The sequence below is a fragment of the Cebus imitator genome, unplaced genomic scaffold, assembly GCF_001604975.1.
Source record: "Cebus imitator isolate Cc_AM_T3 unplaced genomic scaffold, Cebus_imitator-1.0 Scaffold386, whole genome shotgun sequence".
Classification (NCBI taxonomy): Eukaryota; Metazoa; Chordata; class Mammalia; order Primates; family Cebidae; genus Cebus; species Cebus imitator.
Window position 1 is genome coordinate 1,385,430 of NW_016107701.1, and position 21,074 is coordinate 1,406,503.

The 21,074-nt window shown below is 47.2% G+C and overlaps 2 protein-coding genes, 1 long non-coding RNA gene and 1 pseudogene across 4 annotated transcripts in view; 1 reads left to right on the forward strand and 3 right to left on the reverse strand.

Moving 5' to 3' along the window:
- Nucleotides 1–6,726, forward strand: part of ZNF609 (zinc finger protein 609) — a 237,994-nt gene extending 231,268 nt beyond the window's left edge. For both annotated transcript variants that reach the window (XR_001818891.2, XR_001818892.2), the window contains exon 12: nt 6,471–6,726. The gene's annotated coding sequence lies outside the window, so the exon portion shown is untranslated. The remainder of the gene's footprint in view (nt 1–6,470) is intronic.
- On the reverse strand, nt 161–15,723 carry OAZ2 (ornithine decarboxylase antizyme 2). The gene is given in 6 exon segments (XM_017508081.2): nt 161–1,403; nt 1,647–1,732; nt 2,567–2,742; nt 3,607–3,687; nt 3,689–3,764; nt 15,522–15,723. Coding segments are annotated over 6 exon segments (570 nt in total). The 5' UTR covers nt 15,542–15,723; the 3' UTR covers nt 161–1,272.
- Nucleotides 15,724–16,915: 1,192 nt separating this feature from the next.
- Nucleotides 16,916–17,076, reverse strand: LOC119468163 (annotated as a pseudogene).
- Nucleotides 17,077–18,164: 1,088 nt separating this feature from the next.
- Nucleotides 18,165–21,074, reverse strand: part of LOC119468152 — a 31,406-nt gene continuing 28,496 nt past the window's right edge. The window contains exon 5 of the long non-coding RNA XR_005196790.1: nt 18,165–18,796. This is a non-coding gene — a long non-coding RNA (uncharacterized LOC119468152). The remainder of the gene's footprint in view (nt 18,797–21,074) is intronic.

Below are 21,074 nucleotides of genomic sequence, written 5' to 3' on the forward strand. Positions count from 1 at the left end.
CATTTCACAGTATAATATGGCCCCAGAGACCTCGGCCAGTTCATCTGCAGCTTTTTTCCCCGAGGAGCACGCACCACACCTCTATTAGATTAGGCTCTGGACTTTTAAAACAGTTTGGTAGGGAGTTGGTCCTAGTTCAGAAATAAAGAATAGACCAACCACAACTTTAAATCAGTTTATTGACACAGTAACACAACACACTTGCCTCCCTGACATCCCCATTCCCCTCATCCAGTCTAGATCTCTCCCCCTTTCTCTCCCCTTAAAACAAGCTGTTTAGTGAAAACAGTTAAGGGCAGGCCACTTCTGCACTCCCAGCACTACCCTAAGCCCTGCAGAGCAGGGTCTCAGACACTACTCAGAACCTGGTGGGGAGGCAGTTAGCACTATACTCAGCCAGCCAGAAGCATCCAATCCCTAAGAACAAATTTCCCCACAATTTCCAGGCCCTGAGTTGCTATATATTCCTCTTCCTTACTGCTCTTTGTGACCCCAGGAAGGAGACCTTGGGGCCTGGGCCTGCAGCCAGGAGCAAGAACTCCTGGCAGTGATTTGAGAATTCGAGTTTGGCTAGTGTTTTTTAAGGCCCAGGCATCCCCCAAAAAAGCCCTGGTGGTGGGAGTAAACTTCAATGCCCCTATTTAAAATGTACTGATAACATTAAACAGACTAAGCCAGCTTAACCAAATGCCAGAATAACACTAAGCTGTAAAGAAGGAGGGGTCGGACCTGCTTACTCCAGGCCAGACACAAATGCACACAAAGGCGGCCAGGTAAGAGTGTCAAAATAACTCAAGGACACTGCCCAGGGATGAAAAGCCTATACTCAGGAGCCCCTGGGGTGACAGGAAGCAAGGAAAGAAAATGCACAAGTCTTAATAACCAAAACAGAAAGCCAACAGCAGGAAACCTGAGCCTGACAGTGCTGCCCACCAGCCCATGCCCCTGAACCCAGACAGTCCCTCCCCCACTAGGCAATGTCCTCCCCTAGGCTAGATAGAGCACATCACACAGCGCAGTTTAAAAAGCTTCTAATGCCAGTTCATAAACATCTTCATTTACTATTGGTGATTACATGTGAATAATATGTTTATACTGTTCTTTATGGAAAACAATTTCAACCAGTCAACTCCCAGAACACAATAGGCAATCCTTACCCTGAGCCCCTCAGTGTCCTTCCCTAGACAGCAAGGAGCCCTCTCCTCTGTCCCAGGGCTGCCTAACTTCCCTTCTTCCCCCACTGTGGCTCTTGGGCAAAGCATCCTCTGACCATTAGTCCTCATCGGACAAGTTGTGGTCCAGGGGATAAACCATGAACATCACATCTGGCCGAGAGGGAACACAGGGATGGCCTGGACGTACAATCTCAAAGCCCAAGAAGCTGAAGGTCTTCAGGAGTGGAGCTGCAGAAGATAGAGTGTAAAAGAGAGTCCGATGAGAAACACAAGGGTAGGCCCAAATCAAAACCCCAAAGATAGGACAAATAAGCACTAGGCTTTTACTAACCCTCTGGGTGCCCTCCTGCCATGATTTCCCGTGGTTTGTAAGGCAAATTCAAGAGTCCCACACCTCATTGTGGAGGTAATCCCTTCTCTCCCCAGGCCCCCTGTCTGGGCTGCGGGGCCCAGGCCGGTCTGACTCCTCACCTCTGTCTTCTCGGCCCTTCCTGAAGCAGATGAAGACATAGTTCACTTTCATCTTTTCTTCAGCAAACTCTAGCAGTGCTAACAATCTGCAGGAAGCAGAGAAGTACTTAGGCCCATCACCACCTCCCCAGACCTCCCTCCCATTCACACTCCACCCCTACCCCTACCAACCTAAAGGCTTTTCTGAGGCCTAAAAGCAGCAATATAAATACAGAAGCTCCAGGAGAAAGATTCCTATGTCAAGACCCCAAGGGCCTTGAATTCATAAAGAAAAAAGCCACAGCGCCTAAGAAAAATGATGTTGACTTTTCTCTTCCTATAATGGGCATTCTTTTGAAAGTAAAACACTACCCATCTTAACTAATGCTGTTCACAAGATAGAGTTTGAGGCCTAGAAAGAGAACCCAGTTCTTGAGGTGTCCCCCAGATTGCCAAGTTTGATATGATCGCCTGCCACTGAGAGAACACTCTGGGCTCTAACATTGCCTAAAAGGATTTTCTCAAGAGGCTGGGGCCACTCAAGATTTCTGTCCTCAGGTCATTTCTTACACACCTGCGCCACTTGGAGGGTCTCTGCCCAATCCAAAATGAAATCCCACTTACCCATGAGCTTCCTGGCCTTTTAAACTGCACCACTGTATGGTAGCTAAAGGCGGACTTGGTGTCTGCTGAGAACCTGAACCATGAGGCCATTAACCGGCAGGCATTTGGTTAATGTGATAATGATCTGCTTCAATTATAACCTAGAGCTGGCCTGTCTTACTGGCTAAAAATAACCTGTTACAAAATGGTATCTGCTTGAGGAGTCTAGAGCTAAGAGAGAAGGCACAGACTCCCCTACAATTCTCTTACCCACAGTAAACATATACCCTTCTCTGGAATGGGACCTCCTTTCCCTTCCCCAGCATTTGGCTCTTTACCCTTCTTTGCTCCCATCAGCTAATAATCCATCTGGGATTTCTACAAACAGGCTCTGGCTGGACAGGACTGCATCCCAAGAAGAGACCTTCACCTCGGTGACCTCATACTGGAAGTGTACAATGTGAGGTTTTCCATCATTCACAGGGAGGTCCTGGGTCACAGTGAGCTTCTCGTCCTGGGAAGGAAAGCAGGGCAGAGGACCAGGTCACTACTGCTTCTGGCCATATCATCCACTCCCTAATGTAGTCGGTGCTGGGAGTCCCCTTAGGCCAGTCTCAGGGTAGCACAGGATAAAGGGCATGCTAAAAATGCAGAGCTTCATCATGGCTAAAAGCTGTCACTCACAGAGCACTAAGACCAGTTGATGGTGGTAAAAGCTAGCAGGGTAGGACGGGAAATATTTGCTAGTTGTCCACTAGGTGTCAAGTACAAAGTGCTGTTCCATATATTACCTCCATCATCATGACAAGCACTTGAGATGGGTATTAACAACTCCATTTTAAATCTGAGAATAATGAAGCAACTGCTCCAAAGATAATGAATGGCAAAGATGCGATTCAAACCCAGGTCTCCCTGACTCGAAACCCCATGCGTTTCCCCAACACCATGTTCTTTTCCTTCCCTGTCAGAAAGGGAAACATCAAAAACAAGGATATGTGTGAGGGTTTGGCTGGAGCCCCAGTCAGCCAAAGCCTGCTTCTAACTGGACTGTAGGGTCCGCATTATCTCCCCTGGGTACAGTCTCAAGAGCCCAGAATTCAGCTACCGTGCTAACCTTCCATCCCAGTCTTAGGGAGAAGCTAAACTAACTTCTGGGCCTCAATTTACAGCAGATTAAAAGGGAACAAATGGTGCTGGTATCTTTAGTATTCCCAGTAAGCCACACAGCAGCCTCAGTTGGAAAGAGTCCTTCACAGTCCGTCCCCCACTGGTCTAGTCTAAGAGCCAGAAGACTCAAGAGATTACCACCCTTGAGCAGCAGCTCAGTGGAGTCTGAGAAGGCTCCATCCCTAGCCTTCCATCCCAGGGTCCTCCTTACCTTATATATTAGAGCTGAGAGAGAAGGATCCCTGCTGCCCCCTCGCCCACCGGGGATCTTCGACAGTGGGTGAGGGGCATCAGGAGCACCACAGAGGCCCCGGAACAATGTGCCTGCAGCACTGGAGCTGGGGACAGTTACTCAAAGGCAAAATACTACTGCAAGAGACAGAGGGTAAGACAGTAAACACCAAGACTTGAAGATTTAACCCAAATCCTACCCCAACCCCTGTCCTGGCTCTGTAAACCAGTGTGTGAAGGCTCCCCTACTGCCCCAGTCCTATGGGCTTCAGCTCCCAGAACTACACTGCTATCTTAAGGGAAAGCTACTGTGCTGCAGAAGCATAGGGAGGGAGTCTCGGAAGGGCCAAGGGAGTCCAACTGGGTATATCTGCCCAGAGGAGCATCTAGCAAACGTCTTCTAACAAATCAATGTGGCAATGGGCAGACCTCAGAAATCACCAGATCCTGGCTTACCTGCCAAGCCTCAAACCATGTGCTAGTCTGTTTTCCTTTCCCTGTTGGTATCTCAACCACCTACGTGGCAGAATCACAAAAGCCCACAGTCACATCAGGCTGGAGAGGGGAAGAAGTCATGTGGCCTAGGTACTGTGTCCCTGAGGAACTCTCAAGACCACTTCCTCAATGATGGCCCCATCCCCCTTCTCAGCAAAGGAACTGGAGTGAGAAAACATTTAACCAAATCCCTTGATGGTTAAGAATAAAACTAAATCCAGGGATTTGGCTCCCAGAGCAGAGATAAACAATAGTACATAGAACACTGTGCTATATGATTTTGCCCCTCGTATGCCACCAAATGCTGGGCCTCCTGCCCTTCTTTGCTGATCCTTTCGTGACCTGAGCATGGGAGGTCAGGTAATACTACTATGGTCAGAGCAGACACTCAGATGTGCTAGGTGCAGGGTATGTCCTGGGAGAGGAGGATGCATGCTATGACCTGAATAAGGAAGCCAATAATCAGATTATAGCAAGTAAAAGGCTCCTAAAGGAGTTCCCTGTCACCTTACTGGCCACCTTGATTTTCAGATGGACCCAACAGGGCTGTAGATGTGCTCAACTGTCTTCTTTGAATCCAGTTTCAAAGAAGAAATTCCTTAGGCTGAGATGCAGCTCATTTCCTAGGCCAATAACAAGTGAAGCAGGGAAAAAGGTAAACTGTGTGTGCATGTATACACCATGACTTCAGCAACAGACATGTCCCCAGCCAGCACACAGCCTCAGAGCTGCTGGAATGCAGTGGATACACATAGGGGGTATTGCAGTGGTGTGCTGGGGCCAGCTCACATAATTACGCACATCTCTTCCCAAACAGGTGTTTAATGATGTCGTGTTGATACTCCCAACTAGCTAAAGGAAGAGTATTTACACTGCAAAAGTCACCAAATGCTGTAAATCAGGGCTTTTTTTTTTTTTCCCTGAAAGCCACTGTAAAATGGTGTGAAGTAACTATTCTTCACATGGTCCTTTGCTTTATATAGCATGGCATGCCAATTTTGGACTCTTCTAAATGAAGAGCAACAGAACTGAACTCACCCCTAACATAGCAATGGTACAATAACCAAAGGGGCAGTCCTATTAGCAGACCTGTATCTGCACTCCAGCTGAAAATGGAAGTCCAAACCGTCACTGCTCAGTTTCTAGGGTCTATTCTCTCAAAGATTTCAACTGGGGGCCGACAAGTGTACTTGGAAATTTGAGAAACAGAATTAACAGGAAAGTGTCCATGAGTCTGCAGCATCAACATCTAAGGGTGCACTTTGGGAGGCTGAGGCGAGCGGATCACTTGAGCTCAGGAGTTCAAGACCAACCTGGCCAACATGGTGAAACCCCATCTCTACTAAAAGTATAAAAATTAGCCAGGCATGGTGGCAGGCACCTGTAATCCCAGCTACTCAGGCTAAGGCAGGAGAATTGCTTGAACACAGAAGGTGTAAGCTGCAGTGAGCCAAGATTGCACCACTGCGCTCTAGCCTGGACGACAGAGCCAGACTCCTCAAAAAAAAAAAAAAAAAAAAAAAAAACTAGGGGTGTAACCACATGCCCACCTCTTGCCTCCTCTGGAAAACTTCAGGTCATCCTCACCTCCTCTAATCTTGGCCTCACCAACAGCTGTTAACTAACAGAAAGGGCCGGGCTGGGCACAGTGGCTCGCACCTGTAATCCCAACACTTTGGAAGACTAAGGAAAGCGGATCACTTGAGGTCAGGAGTTCGAGACCAGCCTGACCAATATGGTGAAACCCCATCTCTACTAAAAATACAAAAATTAGGTGTGGTGGTGCATACCTGTAGACCCAGCTACTCAGGAAGCTGACGCAGGAGAATCACTTGAACCTGAGGCAGAGGCTGCAGTGAGCCAATATTGTGCCACTGTATTCCAGCCTGGGTGACAGAGAAATTTCATCTCAAAACAAACCCTGTCTCTAGTGAAAATAGAAAAATTAGCCAGGTGTGGTGGTGTGTGCCTGTAATCTCAGCTACTCAGGAGGCTGAGCCAAGAGAATCACTTTAACCTGGGAGGCAGAGATTGCAGTGAGCCAAGACCATGCTGTTGCACTCCAGCCTAGGCAACAAAAGCAAAACTCTTTGTCTCAAAAAAACCACCACCACCAAAAAAGGGCTTTAACAGGACAATGCTACTGTTTTCAAGGACAGGAGTTATTTTCTGCTGGGGACAATGAGCTATTGTGATTCCCCCTTCCAATGTGTTAAGGGGCAGAATAACTGTCCAGACTAGAAGAAATAAGACGAGGGTGGCGGTGGGGTGGGGCAGAGGGGGCGGTGGTTTCCTCAAACAAATGCACACACACGCACCACTTTATACAATTCCCTTCTCATCCCCTAGTGACTATTTCTGGCCTGTGCTGAGGTTCCTGCAGGAGCACAAGTAGAGCTGAGCCACTGGAGAAACCTGGTTTGCTTCTGTTGGTCAGTGGAGCTACTCAAAGATGAGGCAAATCCCTCTGGGATAGACAGATGATATGTCATTGTGTATACGAGAAGAATTAATTAGGTTCACAAAATAATCCTATCAATCACCAAGGCCCTTGCTAGAATTCTGGTGCCAGGCTCCTACTTCCAAAGGAATTATTCCTCAAATGGTCTTTTTTTTTTTTTTTTTTTTTTTTTTATGTTTTTTTTCCTTTTTTTCTTTTTTTTTTTTTTTTTTTTGAAACGGAGTTTCACTCGTTACCCAGGCTGGAGTGCAATGGTGCGATCTCAGCTCACCGCAACCTCTGCCTCCTGGGTTCAAGCAATTCTCCCGCCTCAGCCTTCCCGAGTAGCGGGACTACAGGTGCGTGCCACCATGCCCAGCTAATTTTTGTATTTTTTTAGTAGAGACGGGGTTTCACCATGTTGACCAGGATGGTCTCGATCTCTTGACCTCGTGATCCACCCACCTCGGCCTCCCAAAGTGCTGGGATTACAGGCGTGAGCCACTGCGCCCAGCCTCCTCAAATGGTCTTTAGATGAGCGAGCTACAATCAACCTCTGCCCTGCATTCCAACTACCATCTTGATTCTTAGCTAATTTTTACTTGAAAACAGCAGACACAACAGGGCCAACCCACTGAAAAGATCAGAATAAAGTGAGGATTTGTTTTTAAACCATAATCCCCTTTGTCTTCCTAGAAATAATCCCTAGAGCCTGCCTTCCCTGTGTCCGGCACTAATCTATGAGCTTGTGATATTTTCTTTCTTTAAGCAGTGGGGCTTGTGATATTTCTGCTTTCCTGATCTCTCTCCTCTTCAAATAAATGCAAGATATCTACCCATAGTAACATGTCATTTACTTCCCCACTCACACACAAGGATCCAGGAGGCTCTGCTCCTCCCCCATAAATCTGCACAAGAAAGCAAGTGTGTGTGTGAGTGGCGGAGGGGTGTTTCAAGCCCCCACTCCGGGAACTAGTTCCAGTTCCCTAAAAGAAACAGCTGGGGTTGGGGATAAGCTTAGTAGACAGTAGATCACAACAATTATCTTCATCATCCACATAAAGCATCTGTTAATAGTTACTTGCTGTGAATGGCAAATTGCTTCTCTTCCAGAAAACCTGATTGTCATTTCTGAAGCGAGAAAGGAAGGGGGATGGGTACATATGTGGTGGTTAAAGACACGAAGGGGCATGAAATTACCCAGTAACGGCCTTCTCTTCTAATAATGCCTTTAGTGTTCAAACGGAATCGAAGATATGCCACCAAGCTCAGTAGGAATAGTGAATACCGGAAGAATTTCAGTAAGCACAAGAGACAATGACTTCTAAACAGTAGTCTTCCTATCCTAAGATCCAAACCAGGTTGGGTTTCATATTGTTTAGTTTTATTTCTAACTGGCTCCTATCCCCAGCTTTTCCCAATCCTTCCTTACCTCCTGGTCACATCACTTGGGGGCAGGCATGGTTTAATCTCAACTACCAAAAGGATGATTTAAGAAGCTTAGGCCAGGCGCAGTGACTCATGCCTGTAATCCCATCACTTTGGGAGGCCGAGGCGGGCAGATCACTTGAGGTCAGGAGTTCGAGACCAGCCTGGCCAATAATGGTAAAAACTCCATCTCTACTAAAAATACAAAAATAGCCTGGCGTGGTGGCAGGCACCTGTAATTCCAGTTACCTGGGAGGCTGAGGCAGAATTGCTTGAATCCAGGAGGCGGAGGTTGCAGTGCGCCAAGATCATGCCACTGCACTCCAGCCTGGGTAACAGAATGACACTCTGTCTCCAAAAAAAAAGCTAAGTCCTTTTCAGAGGCTGAAAAGATCAGGCTGATTAAGGACAATCAAATGTATTAGACTGAACCCAAACATCCAGTTAGGCTAGTCCTGCTTTGGGAGAGAAGAAAAAATACACCATACTGGAAACTAAGGTGTCAGGTATCCAGCATACAAGGCAATTCAGAAGAGAGATGGAAGATTGGAGCCAATCTGTTAGTGCCTTTTATTTTCCCAGTTATAGGACATGCCCTTGGAAACACTCCTCAGAATACATATGATGCTGCTAACATATCACATCCTGCTGCCTCTAATTTAAAGTGTCCCCTTAGCAGGTTATAGTTTTACACACTGACTACAGACAGGCAGTGTATGTAGCAGATGAATAGCTGGGCAATGATGACGGCAAATAATTTTTTTTTTTTTTTTTTGAGACAGAGTCTTGCTCTGTCACCAGGCGCCAGGCTGGAGTGCAGTGGCATGATCTCGGCTCACTGCAACCTCCGCCTCCCGGGTTCAAGCAATTCTCCTGCCTCAGCCTCCCGAGTAGCCGGGACTACAGGCGTGTGCCACCATGCCCAGCTAATTTTTGTATTTTTTTAGTAGAGACGGGGTTTCACCATGTCGGCCAGGATGGTCTCGATCTCTTGACCTCGTGATCCGCCCGCCTCAGCCTCCCAAAGTGCTGGTATTACAGGCGTGAGCCACCACGCCCGGCCAGCAAATTCAAATCATATTTCTAAATCTCTAGGGCACTTACTATTTAAAAGAATTAACCTTAAGTCTCCTGATAAAAGTAAAGGATCTTCTGTGAAGAATCACTTCCAGGGCCAGGTGCAGTGGCTCACACCTGTAATCCCAGCACTTTGGGAGGCTGAGGCGGGCAGCTCACAAGGTCAAGAGATCAAGACCATCCTGGCCAACATGGTGAAACCCCGTCTCTACTAAAAATACAAAAATTAGCTGGGCATGGTGGCACGCACCTGTAGTCCCAGCTACTCAGGAGGCTGAGGCAGGAAAATCGCCTGAACCCTGGAGGCAGCGGTTGCAGTGAACTGAAATTGTGCCACTGCATGCGAGCCTGGCAGACTCCATCTCCAAAAAAAAAAAAAAAAAAAAAAAGCGCATCACTTCCAGTTGTCTTTAGTCAGTTTTGATTTACATACAGTTGGTCCTCTATATCCACAGGTTCCACATTCGTGCATTCAACCAACCACGGATTGAAAATACTCAGGAAAAAAATAACAGCACAATAAAAAAAATAGTACAAATAAAAGAGCATTAAAACTTTAGAATTTACATTGTGTTATGTATTATAAGTAAACTACAGATATTTAAAGTATATGGGAAGACACATGTAGGTTATATGTAAATACTACACCATTTTACATAATGGACTTGAGCACCCTTGAATTTTGGTATGGGGAAGGTCCTGAAACCAGTTCCCCACAGATGGAATACCGAAAGAGTACAGAGTACACAGAGAAGAGATTCAATATAAAAGTAATTCTGTGACTAACTTCCACTTAGCTACATCTAAAAAATACTTGAATTCAAATTCTCATTAATATATTTTTGATCAAATTTCACTTGAATTAGTGGCCTCCTTCACTCATTCAAGTCTGCACCCTTTCTCTGGTTTCTATTACCTGCCAGAGAGTCAGATGGCCTTTGTTTTACCTACCTTTGGGATCAAATGAAGACAAGAAAACCACATTCCCAACAGTTCTACATTCATTTCCCTCTCTCAACCTCTTCTGACCCATTTGTGTCTCAGGCCCTGCCTCATAGAACATCCAAAGGTGACTTCACTTCCCTCATACAGGTTGCTTTTACTCTGAGTCTAGGAATTTCTTTGATCACTAATCCCTACGCAAAAAGAGCTGCCATCACTTAGCAAAACAGAAAGTAAGAAAGGTGAGAAGTGATGATCACCTCCAGTCTAGTGTGGCCATAGAGGCTGACTTCCAGCTGCCAATGCCCCTTCCATCTGAGAAAGGGCACCTGGGCAGATGCCAGGCATAAATCATTTCACTAGGGCTGATCTGCGTTCCAAAGAAAGTCTTCTTGCTAAGCATAAAGAAAATGACATCATCACTCTTGAATCACAGGCTGAAAGCAAAATTGAGTTTTAGTTCATTCTCTACAAGAAACACAGTTATAGTGGTAGCTAGAATATCTGTGCCTCTATGGTTTGCTTATCACACAGCTGATACTGGTACATCTGCCAAAGGTAGGCACAGTCATATATGCTACCAGTGGTGAGTGAATAGCTAGGTAATGAAGCTTTAAAAGAAGACTTTACTTTTACGTATTAGGTAACTCAATCTAGTTTGTAGAGTAAGCTCATCACACAGTACCAGCCTCTCCCCAGGATAGAATTATATCATTTGTTTATATAGTGTCAAAGGCTTACGAAATTTTCTTTCTTAAGGTTTATCTTACACAAAGCATTTACGCTGCTGCTGCTAACCAGATACTACCTGTTTTGTTCACTTTAAGTGATAAAATTCTTGCTTGCCTACTTGTTCATTTCTGGTCTATACCTTTTTTTTTTTTTTTTTTTTTTTTTAAAGAGATGGGGAGTCTCACTGTTGCCCAGGCTGGGCTAGAACTCCTGGGCTCAAGCGATCATCTCAGCCTCCGAAAGTCCTGGGATTACACGCGTGAGCCACCATGCCCAGCCTGGTCTATAACTTTCAATTAGGCTTCATAACCTTTTAAATCATGGCACCAACTTGAATCAACACTGTACACTCTTTCAGAAGGGGATGAATTACTCATTTTTCTAGAAATGCACATTTGTAACATCCATCTATCCCACTCCTCAGTCCCCTTTTTTATACTTTTGAGCAGCTCTGAGGCTAAATTTGGATTTCTTGGCAGAGTGAGGAATTGCTATTATTAGCCCACACTGCTTTCTGAAGCATAGCTCTGATTTGGGGGGATTCCTGACTATACTAGGAGTGTGTGTGTGTCTCTCTCTCTCCTCTCTCCTCTCTCCCCTTTCTTCTCTCCCTCAACCCTCCCACCATAGGGTGACCTTGAAGGCACATCATACGAAACTGGCTCTTCCTACCCTCCATACCCAACAAGCTGTGGTGTCAATAAATAAGGAATAACTGAAACCAGACTCTTCAGAAAGAGATAAAAATTCCATTAGCCAGGAAACCACTCAGTGAGTATGCTCAGGATAGGTCTGATATGTTCTTCTGCCCTGCCCTCGTCCCCCCAAAAACAACCTGTAGAACCAAATGTTTCTCCTCAAAGCCCATCAGCACAGTTGTTTCTAACATCACTGTCAAGCCAAGGCTAGCGCTTCTCTGCATACTGTACGGTCACAAGGTACAAAGCAAGCCCTAGACAGATAGTATCTCCCTGCCCCCGCAAATGCAGGCAGAAAAAGGCCAGGAAGCTTGATTTCCTTGGATTTAAACCTCATGTTCAAAAAAACATAATAAAGATGCTTGTACTGTACTTGTATCTTCTTCCTTCCCCCACCATCAGGAATTCTGACATTTGGAAGTACCAATCAGAACAACACTGGAAAGGAAAAGCCTTGTTTTCAAGATGTAGTGCCAGCTCCTCTGCAACTATTTCTTCCAGAAAACCAAGCCTCCACCTCCTGAGTTTTTCACTGGAGCCAGGAAAGCTGAAAATCCCATCCCCCACCCAATGGGAGCTAAATTCCCAGCCAGCTCCCCCATCTATGGATACCAAACACTGAGAACACTGACTGGGAAGAACATCCGGCTCTTATCAGAATCCCTAGTTAGGACTCTACCAGGATTCCTTTAGAAAATTAGGGGCAGACCCGAGGAAGCTAAGAAACATGCTATGAAACAGGATTGCCATCACTCAAAGAAACCAGACACCCTGCACACAACACCCCACCCCCAGGCCGAATGGAGGAGCCTGAGCCAAGGCTTAGCTCCTGCCCAGGCCCTGGCAGGCCAGTTGGCTCCTCTCTTCACCTGCCTCTCATACAGCCAGGCCCCTCAAATTACCAACACGCTAAGCAAGGGCCCTGCAGACAAGCGAGCCTGTTTTGCCACTTAGGAAGCTGGAAGGAATTTTTGAGTCAAGTTAACCCAACCCCCTCTTCTTTTCACATGTAAGCACACTGGCTCAGCCAGAACTCTGGTCTTTCAACCTCACAGCTGGTGAAGACCCTTAAATGTTGGTTCCACATTGCTCAACTCTCAGGGCTCAGCCTGCAAAAGACTCAGCATTTCGACCAGCTCAATCCAGAGGACTCCAGAGAATGACTGCTGAGACCATACCACCTTCCAACCCCCACTACAGACACACAAAAAGAACAGAAAAAAAAAAAGTCCATCTCACCCTTGAGTGGGTTTTGTTGTAGGTCCCTCTGCTTCCCTCTATCCCTGCGCTTCATCCTGCCCTCTCTCATACCTGCCATCTATCCTCAGCACACAAAGGGCCTTTGCCACAAGTAAGTAACCCCTTTGCATCCAGCACTCTCCCAGTCTATATCCGCCTCCACTTCCTCAGCTCCAGAGGGGCTGGGTTACAGAAGACAGAATGAAGGAGGGGAATGCAGACGGAATGGACATGGAGAATATTGGAAAAGGAAATTAACAGCTGATGGGACTGTAGGGTAAAGAGAAGTTGGGACGCAGTGATAACAGGTCAAATAAGAGCATAACAAATCATCGAATGGGGAGTGAATTTTCTTCCTGCAAAGAAATAACGGGGAGGGCACTAGATAAGAGTCTGAGACTTGGGGAAAGAAAACGACCAATGGCTGAGAACTGAGTAACTAGAGACAGGAACTTCAGAGGCTGTTTTAAGTATTTTGAGTACTTCTGGACAGAACCTGGGAGAGAAAGACTAAGAAATCCCTGAAGAAACTGAGCCCAGATCACACAACTGCGCTCCATCCTGGCCCACAGAGTCAGACCCTGTCTCTTTGAGAAACAAAACAAAAAACCTCAAAGAAAATTAGGCCCTTGTCAGTAAAGAAAGGTCTGACACCCACTACAGGAGTAGGATCGGAAAAACTGAGGCCTTCTCCAGGGAGAGGAAGCAGTGGTTTTTAACCCTGGCTTCGCATTATAATTACCTGGGAAGCTTTAAAAATATATGCTAGGCCAGGTGTGGTGGCTTACAACTGTAATCCCAGCACTTTGGGAGGCCAAGGCGGATCACAAGGTCAGGAGTTTGAGACCAGCCTGACCAACATGGTGAAACCCCGTCTCTACTAAAAATACATAAATTAGCTGGGCATGGTGGTGCAAGCCTGTAATCCCAGCTACTGAGGAGGCTGAGGCAGGAGAATTGCTTGAACCTGGGAGGCAGAGATTGCAGTGAGCTGAGATTGTGCCACTGCACTCCAACCTGGGCAACAAAGCAAGACTCCACCTCAAAAGAAAAAAAAAAAAAAGAAAGAAATATATATACATATATAGATATGCTAATAACCAGGCCACCTAGGCCAATGAGACCTATCTTTGAAGGTGGGGCCCAAGTGACTGATTTTTCAAATGTCCAGCCAGGGTTAAGAAATACTGAAGTACAAGAAAAGCTGAAAACCCAGTTGGAATATTTAAGGCTGGTGCTGCTGAACAAGCAGGAAAGGGAAAGTTGAGAGACTATTTCAGTAAGAAGAGTGCCCAGGCTTGAGAGGAAGCCTGAGTGGCAGCTAGAGCCCTGTGTGAAGAAAAGCAATAAAGGCAATGTTGTAAGAGGAACTGCTCTAATTCTGGATAGAACATGGCCCAATTTAAGAAAGATTTACAGGGAATGGATCTGTTTGCAAAATAATGAGGCCCAAGTGAGGGGCAGAGGCCATAAGGCCAAATTTGGGGACAAAAGGTCTGGTGTGGGGAACTAATGAGCTTCAGACACAGTTCGGACAGGACAGCAACAAGTTTGGGGAAAAAATGAGGACAAGAATTAGGTCCAAATTGTAAATGAAAGCCATTTTGATGTATAAGGTGCAACTGGGATTAAAAATTGTGGGGAAGGAGGAAACTGTGGAACAGTTTCAGAGAACAGAAGCAGAAATGTGGGATATATTAATATTTGAGGGAGAGATGGGTGAGAAGGGTTGCTTTGAAGAAAGAGAGGCATGTAGAGAAAGGAAAATTGAGCAACTATCTGCACGGGGAAGGATATAGCATGCAAGTTTGGAAAACCAGGGTGCTCCGTCTTAGATGTGCAGCCTTTCTCTAATTAATGAGGGAAGACTACAGTTGGGTTTTGAGGGAGAAAACTGCAAAGGCCCAGTGTCCAGAATATGAAGCTTGGTTTGAAGGCACTGGAGGTACGGGGAGGAGCGGGGAGTTCATTGGAAGCAGGACAGCTGAGTCCTGTGATCTCATGATCCAAAGGTGGAGCTAAGAGGGGAAGAAGAAGAATGAGTTACAGCTGAGAGAAAGTGTTTAGCGGGTAAGAATGTTCCCAAGAGTGTTGGGGAAACATCACTGGGGCAATAGGATGGAGGACAGGAATCAAACCCAGTGTTTGAGAAATAAAAGGAATGATGCTGGGAGACTGGGAAAACGGGGGCTAACTGGGAGAGGGGTGTGGAGGGAGGAAGGTGGGGGAAAGATGAAGCTGAAGTATGGGGCCAGGGGGAAGGCTGGACATCTGTGTAAGGACTGCTAGGCCTGAAGAGAATGGGGGGAGGGTGATGAGTGGGGGAAACTGAGAACTTAAGAAATGGAGGCTGACTTTGGGTGGGGGGCAGTGATATAAGAAAAGTCTGGGTGGGGGGGTGCAGTTTTCATTAGGGAGGGGATTCAAAGGGAAGGGTTAAGTGACTTACAGAGGGAGTAAGAAAGATTTGGGGAAGACAAAACCATTTGGGGAATCTGGATGCGGGGGAAAGCCCAGTTTGGGGAATGGGGCACAGATCGGTGGGGATGAGGGAAAAAGGGGACCTGGTTGGAAGATTGTGTTCCGGCTTTTGGGGGCTTTAGGGGAGGAGGAGGCCCGGATGAGGGAGATGGGCTGGGCTGGGCTGGAGAGAGGGGGCTAAGGACGGAAAGAGGCCCAGTCGCAGGGCTGAGGACCGGACTGGGGTGGCCGAAGTGCTGAAGGGACCCGGCTGAGGGCGGATGGCCCCGTTGTGGGGAGACGGGGACCAGCTAGGGGGATGGGGGAGGACCTCCGGGGCAGATGAGGGAGGATGGGGGCGGGGAGCCTGGGCCGGGCCGTTACCTGTCCTGGGTGTTTATCATCCTCGGCGGCTCTGCTCAGGGTGGGAGGAGGCGGCGCAGGGAGTGGATAGGTGGATAAGTGGGTGGGTGTGGGGTCGCGCGCGCGGGGTCGATCTCTGCGGGCTAAGTCCCTGTCAGGCCGCGGGCCGAGCGCCTCCTCCTGCCTCAGCGAGCGCCTGCCTCCAACTGACCCTCCCCGGCCGCCGCCGACGCCGCCCCGCCCCCAAGTGCCTCATCTGCATAGCCCCACCCCAGCGCCGCGCGGTGTCCTGGGAAACTGGGGCCCACAACAAAGGGCAAAGCACCGCCACGCCTCCGCGCAGGCGCACCAAGGAACGATTGTGGGGGTTGGGGTAGGGGGTCCGAATGAAGGACAGGCTGTGCAAAAGGCCATGGCCAAAGCGGTGGTCCTGCCTGCGGCTGCGGCAGCGGGACCTAGAAGATGCGCTATGTTTCCGGTAGAGTTTTCTGTGACAATTGACTCAACCTGGTCCTCATCCCTATTCCTTGTTTGCATGGGGCCGAGAAGGGCTATGCCATTTAATGTAAGCCCTGGGAGTATATTAAAACAAAATTAGAAATCTAAGAGAGCTACACACATATTAGCACCATTCCCTGTCTGAGTCCAATCCCACAGATCCGTTACCTCAGCTTATAATGCAGATCAATAACCTCGGTTGTCGGCTGAGATCAACAATCTCAGCATCTGGCACACATCTCATGTCAATCGTCAAGGCTCCAAGCACTGGCTTAGGGTTTGTCATCTGAAGCCAGAGCTCTGTAGGTCATAGCACAGTTACAGCAAGACAGTCAGGGAAGGCATCATCACTAACTTGTTCACAGTCACTTCAGATCACAATCAGTGCAAGTTACTTCAATCGATCATACAGGGTTACTAGTTCAGTCACCTCCATCGATTCTGTTCACAGTCAACCCAGATTGTACTCGAGAGGTCACATTATCTCAGATCACAGTGGGTCACTTGTCACCTCAGATCACATCCATTCATTTATTCAACAAATAAGTATTTATTTATTTTTGAGATGGAGTCTCGTTCTGTTGCCCAGGCTGGAGTGCAATGATGCACTCTTGGCTCACCACAACCTCCGCCTCCCAGGTTCAAGCGACTCTCCTGCCTCAGCTTCCCTAGTAGCTGGGATTACAGGCGTGCGGCACCACGCCCAGCTAATTTTTTTGTATTTTTAGTAGAGACAGGGTTTTACCCTGTTGGTCATGCTGGTCTCTAACTCCTGACTTCATGATCCACCCGCCTCAGCCTCCCAAAGTACTGGGATGATAGACTCGAGCCACCTCACCTGGCCTATTTATTTATTTTTTGAGATGGAGTCTCACTCTGTGGCCAAGGCTGGAATGCAGTGGCGCGATCTCAGCTCACTGAAACCTCCACCTCCCAGGTTCAAGCAATTCTCCTGCCTCAGCCTCCTGAGTAGCTAGGATTATAGACGTGCAACACTACGCCACGCTAATTTTTCAATTAGCAATAATCCTGCCTCAGATAAACCTCATTGGCTACGATACTGCCACTGTGCAAAGCTATGCCCAGCTAATTTTTGTACTTTTAGTAGAGATGGGGTTTCACCATGCTGGCCAGGCTGGTCTTGAACTCCTGACCTCAGTTCATCTGCCCACCTCAGCCTCCCTGGGATTACAGGCATGAGTCACCACACCTGGCCAACAAATAATTATTGAATAACTACTTACTGGGTGCTCTAGGCACGTGCTAGAGTCCAAGAATACTGAGTGATCAACCAGGCAAGGTTCCTGCCTTGGATGTCACAATCTGGTCAAGGGGAGAGACAGGCCATCACAATACCAGGTAAGTGCTCCATGGTAGGAATGCCAAAGAGATTAAAAAAAAAAAAAAAAAAAAGGCTGGACGTGGTGGCTCACGCCTATAATCCAAGCACTTTGGAGGCCAAGGTGGGTGGATCATCTGAGGTCGGGAGTTCAAGACCAGCCTGACCAACATGGTGAAACCCTGTCTTAAAAAAAAAAAAAGGAATGCCAAAGAGAAAATAATTAGGAAATTAGGGACAGCTTTGCAGAAAGGGAGATAATTTGGAGAAAGGGTGATACTCCAGATCTGAGGTCACTGTAACTTTCAGTTCACATATGTCTCACATCAGTCATTCAGCATATGGTTACTCTACTTCATAGGCAGTAGGCTTTTGGTTTTTGGATGATGGGAATGGAGGCACAGAAGAAAGGTTGGAGCTGCGAAGCTAAGGCTTTTTCAGCACATATTAAAGTGGTAAATGATACCCATACTGCTCAGATTATCACTAGATATTCGGGCAACGCTGGTCTCATACTCTGATTCACTTTAAGATCCTCCACCTTGGCCAGGTGCGGTGGCTCACATCTGTAATCCCAACGCTTGGGGAGGCCAAGGCTGGTGGATCACCTGAGGTCAGGAGTTCAAGACCAGCCTGGCCAACATGGCAAAACCTTGTCTGTACTAAAAATACAAAAATTAGCCATGCATGGTGACAGGCGCCTGTAATCCCAGCTACTCAGGAGGCTGAGGCAGGGAGAATCGCTTGAACCTGGGAGGCAGAGGTTGTGGTGAGCCAAGGTCGTGCCATTGTACTCCAGCCTGGGCAACAGAGTGAGACTGTCTCCAAAAAAGAAAAAAACATCCTCCACCCTGTCCCTCAGCTATCCCTACTACTCTTCCGGGTTCAAGTAAGGTAGGTTCTTACGTTACTACCTAGCAGAATTGGACATTTAAACCCAGTCCTGACCTACCACATGGCATGGTCCCAGAGACCTGGGCAATCCTCCTGGCTCTCAAAGGGAGCTGGAATGTCTCACTTCTGCCAGCCCATTCCTGGACAAGTAACCCTTTGACCTGAGGGACAGTTTTTGACCCATCAATCAACAAATATTGAGAACTCACTATGTCAATAATAGCGATCATTTATTGAGCATCATGGGTAAAGCACTAAATTTTACAACAGCTCTCCACCCTCATTTTACAGAGGAAGAAAATTAAACCTCAGGGAGATTTATTCTGTCATCTACTGTTTACTGGGGGTCTGTCTATACCAGACATATTAACATGCTAGCTTTAAATCAAAGCAATTAAGTGGTGGAGTTAGAATTTGGACCCCAAGTTGCCTGATCCTGTGCTTTGTCTGGATCTGCATGGTAGAGTCAGAAGCTCACTGGACAGCTTTCTGTTTGAAGGAGTGGTCACCCTGATAGCTACCTGGCCAGCAAGTAAAAAATTCACAAAAACTGAGGTCTTTAAATCTAAATTAATTAAAATCAAATAAAGTTAAAAGTTCAATTCCTCAGTCCCACTAGCCACATTTCTTTTTCTATTTTCTTTTCTTTTCTTTTTTTTTTTTGAGACTGAGTCTCACTCTGTTGCCCAAGCTGTAGTGAAGTGGCATGATCTCAGCTCACTGCAACCTCCGCCTCCCGGGTTCAAGCGATTCTTCTGCCTCAGCCTCCCAAGTAGCTGGGATTACAGGCGCCCACCACCACACCTGGCTAATTTTGTATTTTTAGTAGGGATGGGGTTTCACCATATTGGCCAGGCTGGTCTCAACTCCTGACCTCAGGTGATGCACCCACCTCGGCCTCCCGAGGATTACGATGTGCTGGGATTACGGGCGTGAGCCACCGCACCCGGCCCACTAGCCACATTTCATATGCTTAATAGCCACATGCGGCTAGCAGCCACAGTATTACACACAGTACACATATGGCACATATCTATCATCACAGAAATTTCTATGACAGCACTATATCCCCTTCACCCCTCTATCTCTGTCTACTCCAGTCACCACCACAGGTTCAAGTCCCTTCTCATCCATTGTCACCTGCATCCTTGTCCTCACACTGGCAATCTATCACATCTTGCTCCCAGCTCCCTGCCCCAAGCCACATCCTCCCACTGTGCCCTCTGCAACGTGTGATCAGCAAACTCTTCCACATCCTCAGCCTTTTATTTTCTTTTCGAGACAAAATCTTGCTCTGTTGCCAGGCTGGAGTGCAGTGGCGCAATTTCGGCTCACTGCAACATCTACCTCCCAGGTTCAAGCGATTCTCCTGCCTCAGTCTCCCGAGTGGCTAGGACTATAGGTGTGCACCACCATGCCCAGCTAATTTTTGTATTTTTAGTAGAGACGGGGTTTCACCATGTTGGCCAGGATAGTCTCCATCTCTTGACCTCATGATCTGCCTGCTTCGGCCTCCCAAAGTGCTGGGATTACAGGCGTGAGCTGCCACCCCTGGCCATCCTCAGCTTTTTTCCACCTTGCTTGGTTTATCTGAAACTTAGCTATCCGCTAAGGATGCCGCTTCTTCAACAGCTCTCTAAGGTGAACTCTGTTTCTCATTCTCACATGCCTCAGTGTCAGGAGTGAGTAAGTGTATTCCTCTCCACCCTAATGCCATTTCGAGATCAGCGTTTAGCTTGCCCTGCCTCCCATGAAATCCCTATTCCACTGGGGCTGCACCCTCTAGATACACCATTTTTGTTAATGTCATCATTCAGCTTCTTGATTGACAGCCCTTATTTGGCTCTTGGCTTACTATGTCTCTCTCCACTGCAAATTCTGTCATAGTTGGTGAGCTCAAGGTCTACGTGATGGCCTCTCAACCACGTTCCTCTCACCTTCTGACTTTCTCATCTCTAGTGAGATTTTCAACACTCCACAGCAGCTGCTCACTCCTGTAGTCACACCGTCAACTTTGTTTTCACCAGAAATCATTTCACATCCAAAATGTCGACTCTCCAACCATAATCTTTGCCTCAATTAAGCCCCTCAACACGTCTTTGACCTTTATCAGGAGCTTCAATCTCTTGACCTCACTAATTTCTCACTATTCATTAGCCCTAGGTTTTTTGGTGTTTTTGTTTGTTTTGTTTTTTTAACAGGAAGAAACTGGTTAAGAGAGATGAGGAAGTAACTTGTCTATGGCTGAGCTGGTGGCTCATGCCTATAATCTCAACACTTTGGGAGGCCAAGGTGGCAGGATCACTTGAGCCTAGGAGTTCAAGACTAGCTGTGGGTAATGAGACCCTATAAAAATAAAAAATAAAAAAAATTTAGCCAGCATGGTGGCACATACCTGTGGTTCCTGCTACTTGGGAGGCTGTGGCAGGAGGATTGCTGAGCCTGGGAGGTCAAGGTTGCAATGAGCTGTGATTGGACCACTGCATTCTAGCCTGGGCGATAGACCAATAACCTGCCTCAACTTAAAAAACAAAAAAGAAAAAGAATAAAAAGAAAGCAAGGCCGGGCTGGTGGCTCACGCCTCTAATCCCAGCACTTTGGGAGGCCAAGGCAGGTGGATCACAAGGGCAGGAGATTGAAACCATCCTGGCCAACATGGTGAAACTCCATCTCTACTAAAACACAAAAAACTAGCCAGGTGTGATGGTGTGTGCCTGTAGTCTCAGCTACTTGGGAGGCTGAGGCAGGGGAATTGCTTGAACCTGGGAGGCAGAGGTTGCAGTGAGCTGAGATTGTGCCACTGCACTCCAGCCTGGCGACAGAGCAAGACTCCCTTTCAAAAA